Source organism: Sceloporus occidentalis, unplaced genomic scaffold (genome assembly GCF_023333645.1).
Source record: "Sceloporus occidentalis isolate IW3139 unplaced genomic scaffold, rSceOcc1.0.p SCAF_4, whole genome shotgun sequence".
NCBI classification, from domain to species: Eukaryota; Metazoa; Chordata; class Lepidosauria; order Squamata; family Phrynosomatidae; genus Sceloporus; species Sceloporus occidentalis.
The window spans coordinates 58,841,460-58,861,180 of record NW_028316984.1 but is presented as its reverse complement, the minus strand read 5'-3'; the positions used below and the strand labels follow the sequence as shown (position 1 = coordinate 58,861,180).

General features: G+C 41.4%; 1 protein-coding gene across 1 annotated transcript in view; it reads right to left on the bottom strand.

Annotated features, from left to right (window-relative positions):
- The window catches only part of LOC149313895 (neurexophilin-2-like), a 56,815-nt gene extending 47,895 nt beyond the window's left edge, over positions 1 to 8,920 (bottom strand). Inside the window, exon 1 of the mRNA XM_089520099.1 lies at positions 8,757 to 8,920. Within this exon, the coding sequence (XP_089376225.1) occupies positions 8,757 to 8,843 (87 nt within the window). The 5' untranslated portion in view covers positions 8,844 to 8,920. The remainder of the gene's footprint in view (positions 1 to 8,756) is intronic.
- Positions 8,921 to 19,721: the final 10,801 nt, after the last annotated feature.

Sequence of the window (19,721 nt, the reverse complement as noted above, 5' to 3'; positions counted from 1 at the left end):
AGATGGACCAACAATTCTTAAGAGTTAGTATCCAAATAACCACTTTACCCATATACAGGGACTTAAGCATGCCCAGTGAGTGGGTGGGAATGATTATGGCAATTATAGATTTTAAAGAGTCATCAGCATATCAGATACCATCAGCGTATCAGATACCAAAAGGCCCTGAAGTTTCAAAGGTAGCTTCTTGTGTAACACTGACCAAACCTGGAATCACCTGAACTTACAAAAGGTGTTTTATGATTCTTTGAATACTAGCCTAAGTTTTTGTATTCCTTACTTTCTAATTTCTATAATATAATTTACTTAAAATGATATATAAAAGAAAATGGCAATGTGCCTATTCTGTTGGGTTCCAACCCTAGTTGTAAGACTAATTCATTCATTTTTATAAAGAGAAAGAAAGGAATAGTGAGACTCTGTTTATCCACATAGACCTTCCAACAAGATTCATTACCATTAAGTATAGTATCTGTTTGGATAGGCTGCATGGGTTGGGTGTGGGACGCTCTACTTGGTGGTGGTTCTACATACTCTTACTTGGGTATTTTTTGCCTAGAGATAGGAAAGCCTGAAAAAACACCAGAAATAACTAGGAAGAAGGTTTTCTGTTTTTTTCTCTGCCCCCCCCCCCCAACCCCCGGCCAGATTCAGAAAACAACTGGAGAAGGGCAGATATTTCACCCAGATAAGAAATACTTTTATTCATTGGCTCATCTACACAGATGAATATTGTTCAGCCTGTTATAGAAGGGGTAATGCTCTACCAAAGTGATCATGTTTGTTTTCTGAGGATGCTTTCTGACACCAATACTGTTGGCAAACATTTAAGTGAGTCTGTGGTTCAAAGGACCTTTCTTGTACTTTAGCTGACCTCTTTGAGTTCCATTTTGGGAGTCCCATTTTGGCAGATCAAATCAATTAATCATAAACTGATGTGTCAGCAACAATGTTATCTGGATGAAGTCAGTCTAGTCACAATTACAGGTTATTCATGTCATTTAGATTACTGAAAAGTATCCCAAATAGAACCACTTTTTAAATGGGTTAGCAACTATTGTGGGTCCAGAATTGATCTCCAAGGTTTATTAACCACACTGGTTCTCAGTTTCTTGGGGGGGGGGGGTGTCTAATTTAAAATGTCAGTTTAACCTTTAAAGTAATAAACTACTTGGGCCTGAAAGACTGGCTTCCTCCTTTATGTACCTAGAAAAACCTAAGATCTTTGTTAGAAACCATGCTATAAAGGGGGAAAAGACAGGTAATTCCCAAGAAAAAGGCCTTTGGGCAGGGCATGCTAGTTCTGGCACATTGTTTGGACCAAGCATGACCTTTTTGATATTTTGGGGACAATATGAATTTTCATTGGGGGGGGGGGGGGTCACACAGTCTTTGAACTAATTAAAGTTGTATGCTTCTCTTTAATTTGTCAGACATATTTTATTCCGTTTTTGTACTGTATGTGGTATTTCAGTTGTGTTATTTGTTCTATAAGCTACTCACGCAACAATATAAATTTAACAAATAAACAAATAAAAGTAATATAGGAACACAGGACCAAAGTCAGTCTGTGCAGAGTTGTCTACTAACTACAATTCAGTTTCTGAGTCTTTCATTGCATTTAAAACTGCACATTTTGTCCCTATTTTAAAATCATGAACTTCCTTTTTCTTTGTCTCCTCCCCTGCCCACTTTAATTAGGAGGAACCACATGTATGCACACAGTGGACACAGGCAGTGTCCAAACAACGTATACATTTACAGGGAAACAGTGCTATCTTTCTAACATCACTTTGCCTGAGTGCGTCATCTTGGAAAAATGAGACAGCCTTTTATCTGTATATTTCTGCATTTTTACACTTTTTACAGTTATCTGCTTGATCAGAAGCCTGTGACAAGTATGCTTTTCCCCAAAACATCATGGAAAAATCTGAAGCTTTGGAGATGGAGAGGAAAGTTTTGGAGATGGGAGCAGACAGTTGTGGCCCTCAGTCATTTGTTTAACCCAGTTGCATTTTTGCTGAATGCTATGAGAGAGGTCTTGCAATGATTGAGAGCTATGTAATAGTTGCAACAGGCAGTAAGGCCCATAGTCTTATGAGATCTGAGATTTTCAAGCTTCAAAAGATTTTACTGTAAGATTTAGAGAGGTCTATTTAAAGTTTCACAGTGAAGAATGAGGATAGGAAGAAAATCAATTCATTTGAAATGTGGTGCTGGAGAAAAGTGCTCAGGATACAGTGGGCAGCTAAACAGACAAACAAATGTGTCCTAGAACAAATCAAGCCTGAAGTCTACTTGGAAGGCAAGATGATCAAACTGAGGCGGTTGTACTTTTGCCACATCATGAGAAGGCATGACTCATTAAAAAACCATAATGCTCAGAAAGGGAGAGGACAGCAGACCAAGAGGAAGACAGCATGCTAGATGAATAGACTCTATAGGGAGGTTATGGGTCTATATAGGACCTAAGCATCTCCCTGTATTGAAGATGTCTCATCCACAGGGTTGCCATGAGTCAGGATCAATTTGAAGGCAGTTAGCAACAACAACAAACTTAAAGCTTCATTATGTAAGGCCAGCCTAATTCTGGACATGTGGACAGCACAATACAACCAGCCATCCAAGGAAGAAGCTGGTAGCTGCTCATCTCCAGGAAGGAGTTTTTTTTTCATGCCATCCAGACTGGATACACATTTTTTTTAATCTTCTTTGGAATATTTGCCTTTTCATTGCACTTGTTATCACTTAATAAAGACAGTAAAATAGTGAGGGAATATTCCTGTAACTAGTACCATGATAAGTGAGACTTCTTTCCATTTTTCAGACTTCAAAAAAGCCCAGTAATTGTTTAGCTTTCTATAAATGGGAGGCAGGAATGCACAAAAGACAGAGGACTGTATCCACTAGTATATGGGAACAAGAACATTAGCTGCTGCCTTTTTCTTCTGTTATCTGGAATTGGATGATGGTTGGAAAATAAGGGGAAGAGCAACACATACTGGTTCAGCTTGTAGATGCAGGGACAGAGATGGAGTTGGAAGAATGGAATGGAAAACCACACCCTGGAATTTTAGATATACAGCTTGCCAAGTTCTTGTTTCAAACATGTTCAGTTTCCGCGGTGTTCACTGTTTCACCAACTTTCTGGATCTCAAAGGTATTTAACCATGTTCAAAAATTTTATCTACATTTAGATAATACTATCTGGAAATAAGCTTTTTATCAGCCTCCCTTAAAGAACTGTGCATGCCCTTAGCCAGCCCTAGGAAGAATCTTTTGAGCATAAAGACATTTAAATGTCCTTTTAAAAAATCTGGTTTTTATTACAACGCCATGTTTGTATATGAAGCACCTGAATAATAAATTGTATGCTTTGTCCATATGGATCAAACAACTCTATTTCAAGCTAGCTAGCACTTATAAAGAGAAATTTTATATTACAAAATTTCAAATACATACTACAAAGAGAAATACATGGCATGTTCAACTTGTTAATATATATAAAAATGTTATCTCTGGAATTTATTAAAGTAAAAAAAAATCTTAGCAATTGCTATTTAAAATTAAGAACATTTTCCCTCCCACAGTAAAGAAGACTTTCCCCAAATATCAACATAAAAAACTAAAAATATGTATTACATATGCACTCCCATTTAATGTCATAGATGTCATCAAGTACTTTTGAGATATAAAGCTTAATACAGTGTTTTCAAAATAAGGCCAATCTGAGAATTTTCTTGTTATTAAAATACTGTGCTGTCATTCCTTTCTAATAAGGCTGCAAAATGTGCAATATATATATATATATATATATATATAATAAAATAAAAGCACTGCATCTATATTTTGAATGCCATCTTATGCATTTTTCAATTTAAAATGTCTATTTGCTGGTATTCAGTGTATTAAAGTTGTGACTCATTATTTTAAGACTATGTTTTGGAACATGCATTTTGCCTAAGATAAGGGAAATGGGAATAAATGACAGAAAAATGATAGGATTTGTTTGCAAGAATATGGTGAATAGCCTTGATTCGGTATTCACAGCAGTGTCTTAAGGAATGGGTCAGAAAATCCTCTTATAAAAAAGCACTTTCTTTAATATCAGTACCTACAATTCCCTTACTCTTCTATCCTAATTATTAATATGAAATTGAATAATTTGCAAAAATAGAAGAACCGAGCAATCATTAATGTTACATTTAAACTTTTAAAGCAATGGTAGCTATTGGTTTTAATACTGGACAGAGCATTTTGGCCCTTTTTACTCTCTATCCAATTACTATCTAGGTGATTATTGCTTGGACACAGCATTTTTGTTCTTACATGCAATCAGTTTCATGATCTTTAACAAATGATCAGTTATAACAAATTACCATCCCTATGCCAATCCATGATCCACAGCTTGAAAATAATAATAATAATAATAAAAATAAAAATCCAAAAAGCAAGCCTTTATTTTACAATTTTATATAAGGGACACCATTTTACTGTATATAATGGGAGTTGAGCATCTATGGATTTTGGTATGAACAGAGAGTCCTGGAACCAAACCTCAGTGGATACCAAAGGCCCATTGTGTTTCCCACTGCCTATCTATATATACACAATCCATACACTGACAACTCAGTCCTATATATATATTTAAGCACTACCATTGAGTACTTTACTCAGATGCAGTTCTGTTCATTAGGGCTTACTCTCAGGTAAGTGTTCCTTAACACTGCAGCCTCACTGAAATCTTAGTGTAGGTAAACAAGAGTTTTAAAAAGTATACTGTATAATCTTCATTTCATCATACAAAATGCACACAACTATATCCACACATAATACAGTGGATTCTTGTTATACGCTGGGGTTTGGTTCCAAGATCCCCCGTGGATCACAAAATCCGTGGATGCTCAAGTCCCATTAAATATAATGACATAGCACAATGGTGTATCTTATAAAAAATGGGAAATCAAGGTTTGATATTTGAAATTTATACTTTTTTTGAACATTTTCAAACTGTAGATGCTTGAATCCATGTATAAAAAATCCGTGTATAAGAAGGGCCGACTGTATAGAACTGTTCAGTTTAAGGGTGCATGCAGACTTGGCAATTTTGTTCTTAATGGGAGTAAGACAATACTCCCAATGTTTATATGTGTGCATTTAATTTCACACTGTGCAACTACAGACTTCATAAAGTATCTTTTCCCAAAGGTATCTTCCTTTAAAACCCCTTACTTAAAAGGCTGGGTATCATATTATGTATGAAATATCATCAGATGACTACCTGAACACACAGGGTTTCTGAATCCCCTCAATGCCATCTGGCAATCTAACTACTAATTATCCACCTGGAAGTCATTGACACTGAAAAGTATGAGCACACAACTAAATGGTAAACAGTATGGACAGGCAAGCTTGCATGTTGTGCAGGTATTTAATCACTAGCTATATAGTATTACTTTCACATTAATTATATGCAAAAGGATTCAACATATTTGTCACAGCTTACTGAGGTTAGAGCTCTGACAGGCACATCATAGCAAGAAAACATTAAGCATAGCTTTTTCACACTTTACTAGCTTCTGTTCACTTAAGACTCTAACAGTGGAGTCACATCATTTTCCTGTATGTGGTACTAAGGTTTACCAAATTCGGATGACACATTTAACATTGTATTCCTTTATCCCTTTACCTGGCACAAAGGCCCACTGAAGTCATTAATACTTTTGAGCACAGGCATAAGTTACAAAATACGTAACTTATTTTGATTTATTACTTCATAAATTATTAAAGAAGTAACAATTATGACGTACTTTACTGTGGATAACAAGAATGTACAATTGATGTCTTTTGAGCCATCACTGCATGAAATGTAAATATCTAGAAATACAGAAAATGAACTATTCTCGGACAAATGGTTATCTCCTGTATCAGTGAGAAAAGGTCTCTGCTTTGTCTCGTTGCATGTATGTTTTCTCAGTAAAAGCACCATTATCCTTCAAAGTGATCAGCACACATGAAACAATTCTTGTAAAGCCACAGCAACAATGTTCAAAACATAAAAAATGTGGACCAAAAACAAAGTCCTGTCAGAGGTTTTATCAGTGCCTTTCATATCTAGCTGATTTTTTTTTTAAAGGAGGGTATTTCAATTTGGCTCTTTCCTGCTCAGCAACTCTGTAATCCATTTACTGCTTTCCATTCATATCCTTAACCCCTGTGTGGTGTTTAGCTAGAAACTCCGCTCTACGAATGTAAACAGGCCTTTATTGTTCCAAAAAAAGGAAAGCAGTGTGAAAGAAAATGTGTGCCTTATCGCAAGGCTGCAGCTCAGCACTTCACTGCTATGATAAAGTGTTGGAGCAACCGAGAAAGCAAAAAAGAAGGGGAAAAAGCCCCACAACATTACAAGACAAGCACAATCAAAAACCGGATTAGAATTTGACATAAGCTTCCTCAAAAACTAATCAATCAACTCATGCTGTAATATTAGAATCCCGCTCTTAAGGAGGCCGTCTAATCCCTTCAAGGTTTATTACACATTTCCTTATTGACTGTAGTCTCTCTCTCTCTCTCTAACTCTCTCTCTCTCACACACACACTTTTAGACTAGAACTGCAGTCATGGGCAACCCCCCCCCCCCAAAAAAAAAAAAAAAACCAACTTTATATCCTGATATGGTATGAGCAGGGAAGACAGTTCTGAAAAAGACTGTGATTAAATTTAACTGCAATATTATATATCTTGCTTGTCTGAGCAAATTTGGGGAATTGGTGATTTTATGCCTTTTACCACAGCATTCCATATATTTAGTGTCCAATACATTTATTTCTCACTTGAGTTTCATGCAACTGCATTCTGTGCTTAGTAGCCCTCTGTCCCTTGAAGTTCTTCCTCTCTACCTTCAGCACTCTTGGTTTTATCATTTGCTTCAGAGGACCATCCTCAGTCCCATCAAACTCTGCCAAATGAACATATTTAGAATAGGCCTGTAAATACACCGTGTAATCCTACCTAATGTTCACTTACATTTGACAGCAACAAGCACATATAACAATACTTTATAGTTTTTATGAGATACTTTAGGGGATATATGGGATACATGTGAAACTGCACCACAAATGTAGGCTGCAGTCCTAGGCACTTATTCAGCGGCAAATCCATTAACCAAAGTTTGAAGTAAAGATGTGTCAAGCTGCCTGAGTGAAAAATAACTGTGTTTCTTTCCTCTTTGAGCCTCCGAGGGGCTGTAACAATACAAAATCCATGTTTATACGTAAATCTTCTCACACCAAAACTGTATCTAAATGTTTTACTTCTAGACTGGAAATCAACTGAATAGTCCTCGTCTATGAAAGATTACACTATAATAAAACATGTTAGTTGTTTGCAACGGTGTCTGGACTACGCAATAAACCATCTCCCTCTTCAAAATATTTTTAGCTTTTTAAAATGATGCCACAAGACTATCTACCATGAAAGAAAAGTTGGAAACAAACGCACAAAGTAAATGAATGCAAGCAAATAAGATTGTCATTCTCTTTAATAAAATCGCTCTAGGCCAGCAGTTCTCAACCTGTGGGTCGCGAGCCCTTTGGGGGTCAAACAAGCCTTTCACAGGGGCTGCCTGAGACCATCGGAAAACACTAGCAAAATTACAGCCATGAAGTAGTAACGGAAATAATTTTACGGTTGGGGGTGACCACAACATGAGGGACTGTATTAAAGGGTTGCGGCATTAGGAAGGCTGAGAACCACTGCTCTAGACCCTTCCTGCTAAAGAAACATAGGCTGCAGTTCTCAGAGTGACAAACAATTTGGGTCCCATTAAGCAGTCAGTATCCGCCAGGGCTTATATCCCTATACGCTTTTGGCAACACTCTTCATTTGTTCTCTCTTTCTCTCCCTCCTCCTTTGCTGCCGCCGAATAACAAAGTTTCCCTGCTAGAAACAAATCAGTTCACATCCAAGGAAACACTGTTTCTTGTCACAGAAGATGCTGGGCATGCTAAGAACCAAGGGAGGTCCCTAACTTTTTCTGGGCGCATTCTATTTGGTGGTCATTTGTGAGTCGGTCCTGGACCAACCGAGGGATCTTGCAGCACCAACTGCAGCATCCTACAGACTTGAGCCTAGCTCCTCGGATGTCAAATGTCCCCCAAAGCTTTTTTGGGTTTGTTTAGCCCAAGCACACCTGACTGGCCAAAGAGAAGATCAGAGACCCTGGTCCCAAACCCAGCACAGGCCCTCCTGGGTCCAAAGCATCAGCGTTTCGGACTGACTGGACTCTTTCTCGCAATGAATCCCCACATTATCTTCCTCCTCACCGCAACTTTATAGGGAACACAAAGCGTGGACACTGCCGACTTGCAAAGGCACATCGGTCCCTCTTTTTAGGAAAGGAAAAGAAAAGAAGGTGGCCCCTTTTGCTCTCTGCCTGCCTCAAAAGTTTTCCCCGACTAGCCAAAGCGAAGCCACAGGATTGCCCCAAGGCCATAAGATACTGCAGTTTGAGCGTTGGACTCCGGCTCTGGGTTTGAGTCAGCCATGGAAACACATTCAGTGACCTTGGGCAAGTCACACTGTCTCAGCCTCAGTTATGGGGTGAGATGGGGGAACTGGGGGTGAAAAATGCCCCTCTAAAATAATAATAGTAATAGTAATAATAATAGCAGCAGCCGCCCCCTTCTGCCCGGCTCCTGTCCCGGAGGAGAGGGACAAACTCGCCCGGCCCTTGGGTTAACTGAGGCTGGACTTACGAGCGGGAAGAAGGCGGCGGCGAAGAGGCAGCAGCAGCAGCAGCTCCGGAGGGCCAGCAGCGGCCAAGGCGGCGGGAGGCGCCCCATCCCTGCGGGAAAGGCGGCTTTCACCAGTCCGGTCCTGGGCTCTGGCGCATCTCCTCCGCCGCGCAAGGAAGCAGCAGCAGCAGCAGCAGCAGCAGCAGGGCGGGCAGCGCCCCGGGCATCGCCTCCTCCTCCGCCCCTCGCCCAGAAGGAGCAGCAGCAGCAGGAGAAGGAGGGACACCAGCAGCAGCAGCAGCAGCAGCAGCAGACCCCTCCAAAGCCCTTGGTCCCCCGAGTGGCGCAGGCGGGGCTCTGGGGAAAGACCCTGCTGCTGCTGCCCCAGGTCCCCGGCCCAAGGGGCAGCCCTCCTGAGTCCTCCTCCTCCTCCTCTTCAGCCCAGAACCCCGGGAGGAAAGAGGGCAGGGGGCTTCCCTCTCTCTCCCCTTTCCCCCTCTTCCCCGCTTCCCTCTCGCTTTCTCCCTTTCCTTTCTCTCTTTACCTTGCCATTTTTCTCTCCCTCCTTCCCTCTCTTTTTCGTCTCTTTCTTTTTCTTTATCTCCCCCTTTCTCAATCTGTCTTTATCTCTCTGTGTCCCTCTTTCTTCCCTCTTGCTCTTTATTTCTTCCCCCTCTCTCTTCCCCTCCTTCCCTCTCTTTCTCCCTTTCCTTCTCTCTCTCTTTACCTCGCTCTTTTCCTTTCCCCCCTCCTTCCTCTCCCTTTCTCTCTTCCCCCTCTCTCTTCCCCCCTTTCTCTCTTGTTCTCTCTAGTCTCTCTCTCTCCTTTTCTCTTCCCACTCTCTTTTTCTTTCTCTCTCCCCCTCCTTTCTCTTTCCCTGTCTTCTTCTCCTTTTCCTTCTCCCTCAGCAGAGCCCCCTCCCTTCCCTGAGGCTTGGCGGAGGAGAGGCGGGGGTCTTGGCGGGAAAGTGGCCCGGCTCTCCCTCTGAACTGAAGGCGGGCTCAGCCGAGGCAACGGAGGCGTCTATGGGGCTGGAGGGCGGGAGAGCCCTTTGGGCAACATCAGAGTGGGCCTCATGAGGCTAGGCTAAGGACGCCGAGAGCAAGTGGGCTTCTCCCTTCCAGGCGAAGCAGATGCAAAGGAGGACGAGGCAGGGCAAAGTGGAGGACGTTCAAGGGGGAAAAAGGGAGGGCATGCCCCCAATAAAAGCCAAAATAACCCCACTCCTGTACATTCATGCCTCTTAATCATGCCCAGTATGGAGGACATTGCGGAATTCCTCCTGGACAGAAGACTGAAATCGAGGACATGCCCTGGAAAAGGAGGACATGTCTGGCCCCCCTTTCCGCATGGGCATCCAGAGCAAGTGGGTCCCTCCCCGCCCCCCCCCCCCTTCTATTTTCTCTTATTGGAATGGCATGGAGGGAGAACTGGGGGAGCCAGAGCTTTGGCCCTCTGGATGTTTATGGGAAGACTAGTCACTACTACCTTCGAATAGGCCAGAAGAGAAGGGGAGTGAGCTCCTCTCCTATAAAGTCACCCCCCCCCCCATAGCCACAGATTTTTTTTTATTGTTGGATTCAAGCATCCAAGGTATTTAAAAATATATGAATTCCCAAAAGCAAACCTTGATTTTGCCATTTTAGTTAAGGGACACTATTGAACTATGCCATTGTATTTAATAGGACTTGACCATCCATGGATTTTGCTATCCACATGTGAGAACATTGAAGTATATATTCCTATTGCTTTCAAAACCAGCATTTTAGTCGCCCTCCTTTGGACACATTTTTCAACATCCTTTTTAAATTGTGATGCCCAGAACTGGACACAATATTCCAGGTGGGGCCTGACCAGAGCAGAATATAGTGGCACTATGACTTCCCTTGATCTAGACACTATACTTCTATTGATGCAGCCTAAAATTGCATTGGCCTTGTTAGCTGCCACATCACACTGTTCACTCATGTTCAACTTGTGGTCTACTTGGACTCCTAGATCCCTTTCACATGTTGTCTCCTTAAGCCAGGTGTCACCCATCCTATATCTGTTTATTTCATTTTTCTGCCCTAAGTGCAGTACCTTACATTTCTCCCTGTTGAATTTCATTTTGTTAGCTTTGGCCCAGCTTTCTGGTCTATCAAGGCCATTCTGAATCTTGATCCTGTCCTCTGGGGTGTTAGCTACTCCTCCTAGTTTGGTGTCATCTGCAAATTTGATAAGTATACCCCCAATTCTGTCATCCAAGTCATTGATAAAGATGTTGAATAGCACTGGTGGGCCCAGGACAGAGCCCTGTGGGACCCCACTGGTCACTTCTCCAGGATGAAAAGGAGCCATTGTTGAGCACCCTTTGGGTTCGGCCGGTCAACCAATTACAGATCCATTTAACAGTTCCTTTGTCTAGCCCACATTTTACAAGCTTGTTTGCAAGAATGTCATGGGAAACCTTGTCAAAGGCCTTACTGAAATCAAGATATACTATATCCACAGCATTCCCTTCATCTACCAAGCTGGTAATTTTATCAAAGAAAGAGATTAGGTTTGTCTGGCATGACTTGTTTCTCTGAAACCCATGTTGACTTTTTGTGATTATGGCATTGCCTTCTAGATGTTCACAGACTCTCTGTTTAATGATCTGTTCTAGAATCTTTCCTGGTATTGATGTCAGACTAACTGGATGATAATTTTTGGGATGATGAGGTATGGCATGGGCCTTTATCACACGTGGGGGGTTTTCAGCTCAGATCCGCAGTCACTCCTGTCTAGCAATGCGAATTCACGTTAAAACGTGATGTTTTACCACACCTCGTTGCCTTCCGAATCGAGGGGGAAGCGGACTCAGTTCGATTCCAGACAAGTCACGTGATGCAGATTCAGGCACATTGTATTACCACACCGAAGGGTTCAACAATTCAAATCGGTACCCTTGGGCATGCTCAGTGGGGCTCTGGATGCTGTCACCCTTCCCTGCCCCCCCTTAGCTGTCATCCTTTATCGGGGTGAAGAAGTAGTCAGGGGATGATGGGATAGGTCGCAGGGGGTCAGTGGAGCCAGGATTTGGATGCAAGAGCAGGCAGGGGATGATGGAATGGGTGGCAAGATGGCAGAGAGGATGAGATGGGGATGCAGGAGCAGGCAGGGGATGATGGGATGGGTGGCAGGGTGGCAGAGAGGATGAAATGGGGATGCAGGAGCAGGCAGGGGATGATGGGATGGGCGGCAGGGTGGCAGAGAGGACGAGAGGGGGATGCAGGAGCAGTCGGGATGATGGGATAGGTGGCAGGGTGGCAGAGGGGGCGAGATGGGGATGCAAGAGCAGGCAGGGGATGATGGGACAGGTTGCATGGGGTCACTTGAGGTTAGATCAGGTGATGGAAGAAGCAGGGGATGATGGGATAGGTCATAGGGGGTCACTTGGGCAAGGATCGGGATGCAGGAGCAGGCAGGGGATGATGGGATGATGGGATGGGCGGCAGGATGGCAGATAGGACGAGATGAGGATGCAGGAGCAGGCAGGGGATGATGGGATAGGTGACAGGATGGCAGAGAGGATGAGATGAGGGATGAAGAAACAGGACGCAGGGGGCCAAGAAACGTGACATCGGAGTGATCTTCCACATCAGACCAATTCGAAGTGAAATCGAAGTGAGCTTCAATGCGAATTCTGTGAATTTACTTTTTTTCCGAATTCATGAAAATGAGGAGTCAGTGCGGAAGCAGCATGAAAGGAGTGCCCATAGAAAGGAATCACATTCACGTTATGACGTGAATCTGTATCGTTGGACCCGCAGTCACGTGAGAACTGAGCTGCAAAAGCTCTAAAAATCTCCGTCAGATAAACCTCATGGTCACTTGTGATGTTGCCGCATCTCTATTTTGCCATAGCACAGTGGTGCGATAAGACCCCTAGAGTCCTGGATTGGTTCCTTGTTTGACCTGGTTAGCAGTCCACAGACCAGGCAGGCAGTATGAGGGCATGCTTATCTCATGTGGCCAGAGGCCTAAGGGCCAGTATGAATGAAACATCAGGGTGCCTCTTGGGAGCAGTGTCACTTTAAGTCTCGTGGAAATTTACTTCTCAAATGATCATATTGAACACTGTGCTAAAATGGAAATAGCATAACTGTACACTAAGTGTGCAGGTTTCACAGTAACACCATGAGGGGAAGATGTCAGGTAGTGTTCTGGATCTACTGGTATATGTCTAAGTGATTTGCAGAAAATCAGCAAGGATTTCTGAGTACCAATTGTTTAACAAAGGCATCAAGGCAATGGCTGTCTTCTACTTTAAATTATACTGCTGAAATTAAAAAGAAAAAATGGGGGACCCTAGTCTTTGGGACAAGCGTGAATGTTTGCTTTCAAGAAATGTGAATTTCATTAATTTCTAGTCAAAGCAAATTCATGGACTGAGAATTCTTTTAAGTGTGCAGTTCTTTTTGGTGGATCTCAAAGTTGTGAAAATAAATAAATAAATAAATAAATAAATAAAGCATATCCATCACACATGCAGATTGCTCAGTGCTGACACCTTCACTTTACCATATCTTTGCTGATGGAAATTACAAAATTACCTCAGTAGTTGTGGGAGTGGGATTTGGGCTGAATTATTTGTTACAATTTTGTCCAGTCTAATAGTTTTGTAACCATAAAAAGAGCTGAAAAGGATCAAATTGGTTAGACCCTTTTGCTAGTGAGAATGGTACAATTAAGCCCAACTATCTGGCCTTCTCATGAACAAGAAAATAACCAGAGGCATTTCTGTAAGCTGGTGTCTATCATATAGACTCCCATTCCTCTTCTAAGGAGGTCTAAGTTATAGCTGAAAGCCAGTGTGGTGTAGTAATTTACTCATTGGACTATGACTCTGGAAACCTGGGTTTGAATCCCTGCTCAGCCATAGAAATCCACCAGGTGATCTTAGGCAAGTCATACTCTCTCAACCTCTGAAGAAGGCAAAGGCAACACCCCTTTGAACAAATCTTGCCAAGTAAACCCTCTGCTGGGTTCATGTTAGGGTTGTCATAAATTGGAAACCACATGAAGGCACACAACAGCAACTTGTTAATTTTGAAGCAGTGTGGCAGAATCTGAGCTAAAAATCTGGAGGGAGGAGGGTTATGACAGTTCTGGGTGTCTCCCTCCCCACTTCCAAACAGATAACAAAGCAGTAAAATTTGGGACTTCTGTTAATGTGGTTTAAGTTGTGGACCTCTTCTTATGCCAGGGATGAGAATTGGTGGTCCACTAGATGCTGACAGCAGCTTCCTTGATCCTTCCCTATTGGATTATACTGGCTAGGGTTGATCACTATTGTAGCCATGAATCTGGGTTACTCCATCCCTGACCTAGGATTAATCTGTATATTTGTAAATAAATCACTAATATTACAAAGCTTCAGTGGGTCTCCAGGAAACCAAACCTAGCAAAGTTAGTAGCTTCATGAAATGTCACTAATTAACTCTTGACAATATTAACAATACAATATATTATAAGGCACAGATATTTTGAAATAAGAAAGACTGCGTATTGTATTTTAGCTCTATAGGGTAGAAGTATATTGGAATAACAAGGAACAATCTTTCAAAAGGGTGGGTGGGTTTCCAGCCACAGATTTTTGAAAAGCTTTGCAGCAATTAATGATTTTCAGAATTATTTCCCACTAAGGAAAACATTAATGTCAGAATCTATGTAGATTTCTCAGGAAAGAAATATGAGCAGCATAATACATCCTTGGTTGCTCCTAGATTAGTTCAGTATCCATGTGGATTTTCAATTAGAATGTAACCTTTCCCTCATCTAATCCTCTAGAGATATCATTTCTAAAGTATATCTGTGCAGAGCAACTGAATTGGTCTGGTTTTTTGTGATGTGCTTGTTCATTGATCTCCTATATTTTAAAACCATTATTTAAAGTGGAAAGTATTCCTCTTGGAGTGGAGTTCACATGTGTTCTTCTGTTCTGCATAGATTCTGGAAGTACTCTAAATAAAATATCTGTCACTTAGAGCAACTGTTTGTGTTTTCTTTCATCAAGGAATTTATTTTCTTGTCCTTCCTTTTTAATAGCATAAGCATTTTCAGGACTTAATAGCTTTCCACCATTGGTGTGGATAGGGAGAAAATCAGAGGACAACACAAGCCCAAACTGCTGCTGCAAGGAAATGCATCACGTCAGTAGTAGACAAGTGAATTAATATGGGACTAGATTAAGCAAGAGTTAGTTCTGCCTTAAGAGGTATGAGCAAGCACATTAATAAAACAACAAGGGACGGCAACCCCTGAACAGAATCTTTAAAGAGAAAGGAATCTGTAATGTTTGCATTGTGCTGTGCAGCTACTTGTCACTAGATCAAAGATAAGCAGTGTTTCCCAAAGACTGTGATTCTGATCTAACTATCCAGAAACCTTCATTAAATGGGGGGAGGGGGTGCATCTTTAAATGTATACGTTATATTTTTTTTCAATGCTTTTCTCTGACCTTTCCTGCATGGGCCAGGGTATTTCTGCTGTTTCCCTCTTCCCCACATTGTCTGTCAATGCCACAGCAGCAACAGGCAGTTGCTCACACATACACATGCACCCTATTCTATATTTTTTATCGTTGCTGCCACAAGTCATGTCCTTTGAAGGCAGAAGGAGGTGCCTGGCTTCAGTCTCATGGCTGGACACTTCTCTCTGACATCAGAAGATAGGACTCTGCCAGCGATAGTGGCAGAGGGCAATGTAGCAGTGTGCAAAGTAGAACAAGTGTTTGCTGCCGTGTAGATCTCTGAGTTTTCCTGGAAATCCCAGAGCAAAAAAGCAAGTTTATTTAAATTGTTTGATTGGGTGGAAGGGCTGGGTTTGGTATGGGAACACCTTCAAGGCATGTAAACAGCCTGCACATGAAGCTGGGTTTTGATCATGTGTCATCTGAACTGGATACTGCCAGAGTGGTGGTGGTGGGTAGGAATAAACCTTTCGGGCTCTGTGGACAAGACCTCTGAGCCATTGGCTGCATTGCATGTTGCCAATTTTTCAGATAACTTTCTACTAAGTTCAAGTGTTTCCTTGCTTTCTGCTTTCTAGTAAGAATATCTATGTTGTAGTAAGAATATCTGAATTCTAGTATTAACTGTGTGGATGTTTTAGTCATACTGACAGTGCTTTTGTAGTATTAATGCAGCATCCTTCTTATGTGAAGGGTATAAACCACTGTATGATTTAAGACTGTCCCTCCCCCCCCCCCCAGATACTCATTGCTGATGCATACTGAAAAAAAATTACTAAACAGGTACTATATATATAGAGAGAGATATATATATCTTGTAGTTAAGAGATAGAAGAGTCCTGCCAGATTGGACCAGATGTATCTAGACCAGCATCTATTTTATTTAGGATTTAATGAGCAGACAGATGCTTCTGGAAAACTTATTTATCTAGTCCAACAATTTCTGTTCCGCACTGTAACCAAGGTCAGTTTACAGTGGAAAGAAAATCCTCAGTCCTAATGATAATTGAGTAAATTCCATAGTTTTATCATGATATTCTTTCTGTATCAAAACCAGTCTGTTTCCAAATATCCAGTAAGATGTACTTTAACCCGATCTGTGTTTTGTAGTATAAAATGATGTATATATTAAGGAAACAGTGAGATTCAGGATAAATGCCTGGTGGCACAGTGGTTAAATGCCTGTATTACAGCCACTCACTTACAAACCACAAGGTTGTGCATTCAATACCTGCCAGGGCTTAGAGTTGACTCATCCTTGCATTCTTCTAAAGTCACTAAAATGCGTACCCAGCTTGTTAGGGGCAATTAGCTTACACATTGTAAACTGCTTGGGCTTAAGTGCACTGATAAGCAGTGTAGAATAGCTATTGCTATTGCTAAGTGCTAGGGTTGTCATCCAAGAGGAAAGGGGGAAGTAGCCCAAAAAGGTTTGGGGATCACTGGTCTAGTTAAAGTCTGGACCTAAAATCTACTGAATAATAGTGGCAGGCCTGAAGGAAGCTGTTCATTCAAGGAAGCCCACAGATGGGACAAAGCTGAAGCAGTTGTGTAAGGAGGAATGGCCCCAAATTCCTCAAAACAGATGTGAGAATCAACAAAAGTTATTGCTGCTTATGGGGATTCTACTGGTTCTCGTACTTTTTTTTAATTCACACAGATATTGACTGTTGAATCAATTGTAAATAAACACATGTTAAAATGCATCATGCTGATAAATAATTTCTTTAATCAAGTTATCTGTTTTTCTTTTTCCTGTCCTTGAAAAACTATGACATAAGTGCAAGTTGTATATGGACTGCATACAAGAGAATGTTATAAGACCCATCTTTGAAGTTAAACACGTGTGTATCCCATTTGGGAAACAATAGGATAAGGCACAGGTGATAATCTCCTAAAACAAGTATCCTTTGCATAATTGTATGCCACAGCTAGATCCTAGGATATATTGCTGGTATGGCACACCAGAAGGGGTGGCCAAACAGAATGGCATTCCTCAATGAAAGTGTTTACTGTGTTAAAAACCCTAATGCTCCTATTGTTTCACCTTAATTAGTTGCATCTTCTAAACATAAAATCTCTCTAGAATGAAGGTAGAAGATAATCTGAGGACATTACCATATGAATTTTGATTTCACTGCAGTCGTGTTAATAAAAGAAAATGTAAACATATCAGTTAGGGAGCAGTTATTATCACACATCTCTGCAATAGCACAACTGGGATGTTTTTACCATCATTGATCCCTCATGCTTTCTTCTGCATTCCTCCGTAATCCCTCCTTCCTGCCCTATGCTCTGCCCACTGTGCCTCTGGACTTTACTTTTATTTTAAAATGCAATTCTGAAGTCATGCTTATGTGTTTTAAGAAAAGAAATAGAAAAAAAAGAACACAGGAAATACTGAGGGGTGGGGGACACTGATACCATATTACTGCCAATACACAAACTGCCGAGGAAGCACCATTTTGCACCATTTTACTCCTTGCAGTAATGGAAAACCAGTGAGATTGGGAGTTTATTGATGGGTTTTCCCATCAGTGAAAAGGGATATTCTAACAATGCTTCAAAGGCACAGCACCAATGAGACAGACACAATGTTGTTCAATAAGTATTGCCAAAGATACTATTCTCCAAATTTATTTGAAGTTTAAAAGCCTCGTGTGATATTGTCTGTGTATAAGAGCCAAGGGGGGTGGGGAAGCAAAGATGAGATTAGTCATGCTGGATTCTGTTCTCTGTAAATTTATGCAAAATTCCATTCCAGGTACAAAGCAAGGATTGTTGTATACTGAGCCTTTAAGAAGCAGGGCCAGGGGCCTGAGCATTGGTGGGCCATGTTAATTCTCAGTTCTGAAGGGAATATTTTTAGTTGGGCAGAACCTGGTAGGTCAGTTGCAGTCTGTCAGGAGCAAAGGACAGCCCTAGGACTACTGTGCATGGCTATCTGAGCAATGAAAGACATTTACTTAGGTAATAATGAATATTGTAGGTGTCACAGTGAAAAGAGCGCTTCTCTGACTGAGCAAGAGTAACACAGGAGATCAGGGGATCTGGAAATCATATGATGAAGACCTAGGCATATCTGTATCTTTGGCAAGCTCAGTTCACCCTTTAGGTATGTTTTTAAAATAAAATAGAATAGAATAAAAAACAACTGGACCTATCTATTGAGTATACAAGCCAGAAAGGTAGAAATACCTTCTAAAGCTATCATTTCCATTTGAAGGGGTAGTGATTTGAATTGTTGACATGGTTACCTGTATTATGGAGCATAAATAAGCATGTGCGCGCACACACACAGTAACGTCTAATTTAGATAACAGCCTTGTTTTGTAGTTTCATTTTGAGCATAGCCAAACACAGACCTCTAAATCTTGCTATGGATCCTGCTCCTCCTGTTGATACCTGAAATGATATCCCTAGTCCCTTTGTCTCATACTGCTACATCTCTCTCTCCTGTCCATGTGGCATTTGTATTATATCAATGAGCCTCTACAGACTGGCCTGAAAGGCCGGCCTGAGGGTCTGCATGCTCGACGCCATAACCCTGCCCCATGACGCCATTTTGGCATGTGCCCGTTTAAATGGTGTGCGTCATGATGATGCCACTCTGGTGCTGCATCTACATGATGTAGTGCCAAAAGGGCGTCATCACACCATGCTGTGCTGCGCCTCACCACACCACGGTGGATATAGCACAGTTTAGGAGAAGCAAGAAGGAGCTGCGTTTTGCCACTCCTTTTTGTGTCCTCCAAAGGCCGGATTGGGGCTGTGGCGTGTGGTTGCCACGGCCCTGATCTAGGGTGAAAAGAGGCAGCTGTATAGCCTCAATGTCTTTGCACACCAAACACAGCTCATTCTTGCTGGAGATGCCATACTATGGCTTCAAGATAAACCTTATATTTAAAATATTCACTTTTATTAGCAGTTCCTGATTAGAAGCAACACACTTTTCTTTCTATATGAGGGGGTATTGTAAAGTTTTAATTATCACCTAAAAAAATTGACAGGAAGTTTATTTTGATTTGTAATTGTTAACTTTCTCTACGTAGTCACCATCCAGATTTACACATTTCCCCCAGTATTTCTTGACCCTCCAAATACCATTATTGTAGAAGTCTGCAGATTGTGCCTTAAACCACTCTTCCACTTCATGAATGACATCATTTGTGTTGTCAGATTGGCGGCCTCACAATGGATTTTCATTTCTGGGAACAAGAAAAAATAACTTGGTGTGAAGTTGGGAGAATAAGGCGGCTTCTGCAAGATCTCAAAGCCACATGCCTATAATAAATAAATAAATAAATAAATAAATAAAGAAAGAAAGAAAGAAAGAAAGAAAGAAAGAAATATATCCCGCCTCTTCCGATTGAAGATCAAGGCAGGTAACAACAAAGAAAATACAATATACAACAATAAAAACAACAAGCCCCACTGGAACTGGGTGGGACATGTAATACTCACTGTGACCCAAAGTAGTGATGAGAAGA